At 44.9% G+C, this 7,352-nt stretch overlaps 1 protein-coding gene across 1 annotated transcript in view; it reads left to right on the top strand.

Moving 5' to 3' along the window:
- The first annotated feature begins 5,443 nt into the window (after positions 1–5,443).
- Positions 5,444–7,352, top strand: part of LOC120734670 (myotubularin-related protein 7-like) — an 8,151-nt gene continuing 6,242 nt past the window's right edge. The window contains 2 exon segments of the mRNA XM_040033610.1: positions 5,444–5,751; positions 6,475–6,600. Coding sequence (XP_039889544.1) covers positions 5,728–5,751; positions 6,475–6,600 — 150 coding nt within the window. The 5' untranslated portion in view covers positions 5,444–5,727.

Raw genomic sequence — 7,352 nt, 5'->3', positions numbered from 1 at the left:
ACCAGTGGCTGCAAAGGGACTTGTCTTTGAAAGGTCGAGTGTTACTTACTAAAGCTGAAGGGATATCCCGATGAACATATGCTGCTCTCTCCTTACATCTGGATAAGAAAAGTAGTAAAGATATTGACCGTATGCTCTTTAATTTTATATGGAAAAACCGTACGCACTATATTAGAAAAACTGTTGTGATGAATAAGTACGAATCAGGTGGGCTTAACGTCTTAGACTTTTCTACTTTAAATAACACTTTCAAAATGAATTGGGCCAAACATTTTCTTAAAACCCTACCTCTATCTGGAACTTTATACCATATTATATTTTCTCTCGTTTTGGTGGCTTTACTTTTATTTGAAATTGTAATTACAATGTTGAGAAAGTCCCTGTAAAGCTTTCATCCTTCCATAAGCAGGTCCTCTTAGCGTGGACCCTCATTTATAAACACAACTTCTCACCTCACAAATACCTTATCTGGAACAACAGAGATATTTTATAGAAAAATAAATCACTTTTCCTGGAAACTTGGCTCCAAAATGGGATCCTATTGGTGGCTCAGCTGGTTAGTAAAGAGGGACAACTACTTACTTACAACCACTTTATTGCACTATATCATTTTCCAATCAGTGTTCCAGATATCAAGTGGAAGACAGTCTGGATGGTCCCCCATAAATATTTGATTGTAAATAAGGTGAAAGAAGTCTCTTTTAAAATTCGACATAAATGTTATCCAGCCAGTCACTACATGGTCAAATTTAAAAGGGACATAAATACTAATTGTACTTTCTGTGGGGATCATCCAGAAACTGTGACACGTCTTTTTTGGTACTGTTCTTTTACACAGAGATTCTGGAAGGAATTTAGCAGCTTTGTTATTGTCCATATTTTAAGGGAGTTTTCTTTACGATGGGAAAATGTTTTATTCTGTTTCTTTAAGTTCCCCAAGAAGTATGAGAAATGTTTTTTATGATAAATTTCTTAATACTTTTAGCTAAATTTTTGATCCATAAATGTAAGTTTACTAACAAAACACCATATTTCTGTCATTATTTTAAGGATGTGCACATGCACATACAATCAATATCAGACTGCACCAACAAAAAGGCTCTCACAACAATATATGTATGTGAATTTCTGCGTGTATTCTTATAATTGTTACCTTTTTCTTTTACCCTTGGCTTTGTGTGTTCATGTTCTGTTGTTTTGTATACTTCATCTGTTCGTATGTTGTATACTCATTGTTTGTTAAATAAAGTAAAAAAACAAAAACAAACGGGAGGCTGGCTTGACACAAGTAAGGTTTCCGCTTTCTCACACAGACCAGGACACCAGCTGCCCCCCTGCAGCCTCCACACTCTTTTACCCACAACGCGCGTCATCAGCTGGAAAGTTTACAAAATAAAGCAGCTGTTTTATGACATGACGAATGTCCCGTAACAGTGTGCACATTTTTAAACACGTGCAGGTACAAACACACGAGCGCGAGGAGCTGTCCCACCCGCACACCGCAGCGCTCACCTGGGCACGCGCGCACACCGTCACGTTTTTCTCGTAGATTCCGTCAAAGTGGCTAAAATCAGCAGACTGTTTCCTCTTCAGACCGTCAGTTACTTCTGTAGAGCTTCAGTCTCACCGACCGGAGAACACGCCCCCACACACACCTGAGGATAATGAACGAGCTGCATTAATTATCACAACTCCGAGATACTCACGGGGTCAGGGAACTATACCGGAAGGCGGAGGAATACATCCCTGTCACTCACTGATCACCCACAAACATGTGGCCGTGATGATCCGGGCCAGAGGAGCAGTCGGGACGCTGTGGCACCAGCGAGGCGCGGATCTTTGACTGGGCTCTGAAATTTGGCCCAAACCTGCATCCAGAGCCGACACATGTTCTCGGGGCCAGATGTTGCCCAGATGTCACAGCTCACCTGTGGCTGAAGCTCAAAGGCTGCTAAAAGAAACATGCAAGGCTTTTACATTTGTGCTTCTTATTTCTTCAGCTTGCTGCAGATGCACTCCGCAGGACTCACGCCTCACCTGCTGGGTTTCATATGTCATACCGCCCTCTAGCGGCCAGATGGAGACACGCAGGTGGATGTTTTATGTGTTTTAGAGTTCATGTAAGAGCCAGTGAGAAGCCTCTGTGATGTCATAGGTGTAAACAAAAACAAAAATCTTTGCTACATATGCTGTATTTATTTCATGATCATTACATTACAAACAGTTCCATCAGCAGCAAGTAATAACACTCACTAGTAGAATAGAATAGAATAGAATAGCCCTTTAATGTCATTGTACATGTACATCAAAATTCTGGGTGCTCCACACTAACTGTGCAGGAGTAAAAAAATATGAATAGTATAACATCAGGAATAAAGAGCAAACAGAAGAAATATATAGAGTCTAGAGGAACATATACCAGATAATAGAAAGGCACAGCTGCCTGAGCCTCCTGAAGTCTGTGATGAGTTCTTTGGTTTTAAGGACGTTCGGTTTCAGGTTATTTTCTGAACACCAGCAGGACAAGTTCTCCACACTGTCTCATCTCCATCAGAGACGAGCCCAGCCGCAGCATACTCACTGATGACATTGGTTGGGTGGGCTGGTGTGCACATAGGTGTCCAGGGCGTAGACTAGGGGGCTGAGAACGCAGCCCGGTGGGGATCCGGTGCTGAGAGGGGGGGTGAGGTGGGGGCCGAATCGTACTGATTTAGGCCAGTGGGCGAGGAAGTGTTTGATCCAGGAGCAGGTGACGGGGGATAGTTTGGGATTATGGTCCTGAACACTGAGCTGCAGTCCACACAGAGCATCGTCACAGAGCTCCTCATGTTCTCCACGTGGCTCAGCGCTCTGTGAAAGGTGACGGTGATGGCATCCACCTCCATGGTGGGGGCTGAGGGAGGGGGGTAGACAGTCTCTCACGTGCTGAGCACTATCTGCTCGAAGCACTTCATGACTACAGACGTCTGTAGTCATTGAGGCTGTCTATGCTGGCTTTTTGGGGATGGGAATGATGTGGAGGCCTTCAGCCAGGTGGGAACCATGGCGTGAGTCAGGGAGATGTTGAACAGCCCAGTGAGGATCACGGCCAGCTGGTCTGTGCGGGCTTTAACCAGTCCCTGGGATGCTGTCGAGACCGGCAGTTTGCCTGGGGTTCACCGCTCTCAGTCTCCCCCTGACCTCATGTTCTTGGCTGGTCCAGGAGGCACCAGGACCAGCTGATCAGAGAGGATACGGTTTACCCCACACTCAATGTAAATGGCCTGTATTTGTACAGCGCTTTACACTACATCCAGTCATTCACCCATTCACACACACATTCACACACTGGTGATGGCAGCTACATGTAGCCACAGCTGCCCTGGGGCGCACTGACAGAGGCGAGGCTGCCGGACACTGACCTCTGACCTCTGACCACCACCAGTAGGCAACAGGTGAAGTGTCTCGCCCAAGGACACAACGGGCTCGAACCTTCTGATTACAAGACAAACTGCCAACTGTTGAGCCACGATCGCTCGTGTGATGATGTTAAAGCTCAGGGATAACAAATGGCTCTTTGGTTCCTCTCCTCAGTAGGAAAGAAGAGTTTGAATATTCTTATTCCTGATAGGTTTAAACAGAATAGTGTGACAGAAAATGAGCAGAGACTGAGGATTAACTTCCCCCATTGATGTGAGGTTAAAATGTCCTCAGATTTATTCTGCAGTGAAGACTAACCTCAGTTTGATCCAAGCTCTCAGGGTCTGACCGCTCACAGGGTGTCAGGCTGGACTCACATGTCTCAGTCCTCCCCAGACTTCACGTCTGATAGAGTTCAGCATCCCGGTGCTGACTCACTGTCATACTGGCAGACACACACATCTTTGCTGTGGTTTCTACACATGATGTCCAAACAGTGTGTGTCCTCTGTGCGTCCACACGGGGACAGGAAGTGGGAAGTCATTCATGTGTGCAACAGTCACTGGAAGTCACTGGAGGGCAGGAGGAAGACTTCATATTTATATTTCTGATTTTGTTTCAGTCAGTTTGTCGAGGGGTTCCTCTCTGAGCTTAGTTACTCTTAGCTTTGTTATTATTTATTATAATGTGAGTGGCCTTCATCAGCCAGACGGATGAGAGGCTCTGAGATGATATTTCAGCACAAACACACAAAACTTTCACTGATGTCATCCAGGTCTCAGGAAACAAAGCCACTGATGGCTCCTCCGGCTCCTCGTCCTGAAGAACTCATGGAGAACTCATGAATTATCAGCTCTGAGTGACAGCTCAAACATCTGAAACCGGTCGAGTTCAGCTGCTTCTTGAATGACCTTAAAGAACTTTTCCAGGCCAGAGGTTCAAGACGTGAAATCACAACCTCTGTAATACCCTCAGAGAGAGAGAGAGAGAGAGAGAGAGAGAGAGAGAGCAGCCATAATGTTGTTCGACATGTACGATCACAGTAAACAGCTCTTCTTCTGTTCTAGAGCTCATAACATGAAATCATAACCACCATTTCACTGTTTGTCACACTGAAACCTGACTGCCACACACACACACACACACACACACACACTTACCCTAACCATCAAAAATGAATCCTAATCCTAACCATAACCCAACTGTAACCCAGGGTTACAGTTAATATTATTATTATTATTATTATTATTATTATTATTATTATTATTATTATTAACTGTAACCCTGACTCTAAAACCACATTTTGAGCCTCAAAAATGTCTCCAAACTCGTGAGGACGGGCACTTTGTCCCCATAAGTGACGTTTGGTCACGCGGGTGTAGTAGCGTGCTAACTTTCTGTCCTCACAAAGATGTCGAAACATGTACACAAATATTTAAACAGCATTAAATCAAACTCACTTTAATAAAACAGCGTCAGTTTGAGGAATTAACGCATCCCCCCCGCACCCAATATAAACCCACTCGTGTTTAGAAACACGTTATTAAAATTACAAAATAAGGCGAGAAATGTAGCGTGATACAAAGAGACAAAAGAGGACAGGAGTGTCTGAATATATGACACAGCAGTGACTACTAAACATTTATATAAAGGAAACACAAAAACACGATTATTACATCAGAAACAAACAAACAAACAAACAAAATACAAGGTAAGGTTTGCGCACGCGCCCTTGCGGTTTAGCGCGCACGCGCCTGGCACGACATGTAAATCAAGTTCACCAAAATAAGAAAAAAAAACACTTTTTACCTTTCAAACTAAACCGCAGGTTTCCTTTTGATCTCACCATAAATCAATAAATTCAAAAATAATATTTTAAGAAGTTGTAAAAGTTATACGAATAAAAGTTTTTAAACAGCACCTTTCATTAAAGATGGACTGCCGCTGCTGCTAATGTTAAGGAACGTGTATTAGTCTACATTTTATTTTGAAAGGCATCACCGGATGTTGTGAATGCTGACGTGATGGTGGTGTCGGGAGCAGCTATAAGGGGCTCTGTTAGCGGCCGGGAGAAGCGGTGGGAGCTCGAGTGCTGGCGGTCTACGGTGACACGGACTCGGTTTTGTGTCGTTTAGGCTAACCGAACCGGGACACGCAGGGACGGAAGTCATGGGAGTCGCTCCGGGGCAGCTCTGGAGCAGCCGCAGCGGGGAACACGGCTCATCTGTCGGCGTGAAGCAGGGAATTTAACCGCTGGCGAGGATAAAGGAAAACGTCGGGCCACTGTCTCCATCACCTCCTCCACCTCCGCTGTGTCAGCCGGCAGTGATGGAGCACATACGGACACCGAAGGTCAGGTCATATTTAAATAAATAAAATAAAATAAATAAATGATGATGAAGAGCAGCGGAGGCGGCGCGCGCGACCAGCAGAACGTGAGAGGCTAACAGTGCGTGTCCGATAATGGAAACAGCCTCGACGTTAGCCGTAAACACCTGCCGCGTGTGGCTGTAAGGGTGCTCCCACGCAGCCCGTTAGTTTCATCTTAATTATTATTCTTAATAATCAGCACGAGCACATCTGCACATGCATGAGTCAGCACTGCGCTGCTGACCTCCATCTTCCTCCTCATATGACTCCTTTCTCCTTTAAAACGCATCATCATCATCATCATCTGTTTATGGAGGGTTGGGGAGAGTTAGCGGTCCTCACACAGTCTGCCTGACACTACGGAAATATTTATATAATACTTATTAATAAAAGCTAGCTGCAAAGGGCTTTTCTCTGCGTACACAACCAGATTTACCTGCTCTTCACCGGATGTCACAGCTTTAGACCCACTGTGGAGATCACGCGGCTTAAACGGGCCTTCAGGCTGTAGTTCAAGGAGACAGTCTGTGCATTTTCCCAGTTTTTGGCCTTTTTGTGAATAATAATGTATTTAAAGCTTGAGCACATGCTCACCTCTCAGGTGATCTGGAGGAAAATCTCTGGATTGCACAGAGCGTCATGCAGACACAGAGGATGCTTTTGATCAGTGGACGTGGTGACGTGTGCGTCTCTGACTTTGTTCAGGTGGAAAACGTCCGTCTGCTGGACCGGTCGTCAGGCCAGAGAAAGGCCAGCGTCGGGACTCTGTACCTCTCTGCCACGCACGCCATCTTTGTGGAGAACAACCCGGAGACGCGCAAGGAGACATGGGTAACCTGCAACAGCTTGAATAATAATCGTACCCGCCTTCAGCCACGACCACATTGTTACCTGTGGAGCTCTCAGATAGTATGAGGCACTGTTGGTGCTATTTCCAAGCACATTGTGCGCTGTCGTCCTGCTTGCTACACAACAACACTCAATATTTAGCATTTACTGCTGTTTACACTTAGCTAGATTAACGTGATGGTGTTGTGTTTAGTATGTTGCTCTGTTGTTTTGCTTGTTTTCTTTTTCTCTCTACAGCTGATCCAGGAGATTTTTATTTCCCTTCTTTCTCTTTTTAAGTTTCCTGTCTCACTGTCACTCTTCCCTCCTGTTTTTCTTTTCCTTCATCTTTCTTTCTCCCTTTCCTATCCCTCACTCATGTCTGTAACAACTGAGAATAAAATAAAATAAATAATAACAACAAAGGTCGATCAAATGGACCAATACGGCAAATCCATCGGGTCTCCTTGTTGGTCTTCAGACAACAATTCTGACGGTTAAAGAACCAAACGGGACAGGAAAAAGAAAAGATTAGTATGAGGCGAAGCCGGGGCGCAGTGAGAGCTGCAGGAGGCCGCATCACAGATGGAAGACGCCATATTTGGATAAAAGAACGTTAGCTGGCCGGGTTAGAAAATCATACCAGCGAACACACAGCTGCTGTCAGTGCTCAGTAACGTCCCAGTGAAACCCTGATTTCACTCAGACTTCTTGGCTGCTTGTTCAGATAATTGCATTAAAAAGGCTCCAACAGC

The sequence above is a fragment of the Simochromis diagramma genome, unplaced genomic scaffold, assembly GCF_900408965.1.
Source record: "Simochromis diagramma unplaced genomic scaffold, fSimDia1.1 OVJJ01000571.1, whole genome shotgun sequence".
Taxonomy (NCBI): domain Eukaryota; kingdom Metazoa; phylum Chordata; class Actinopteri; order Cichliformes; family Cichlidae; genus Simochromis; species Simochromis diagramma.
This window is presented reverse-complemented; position numbering and strand designations above follow the sequence as displayed.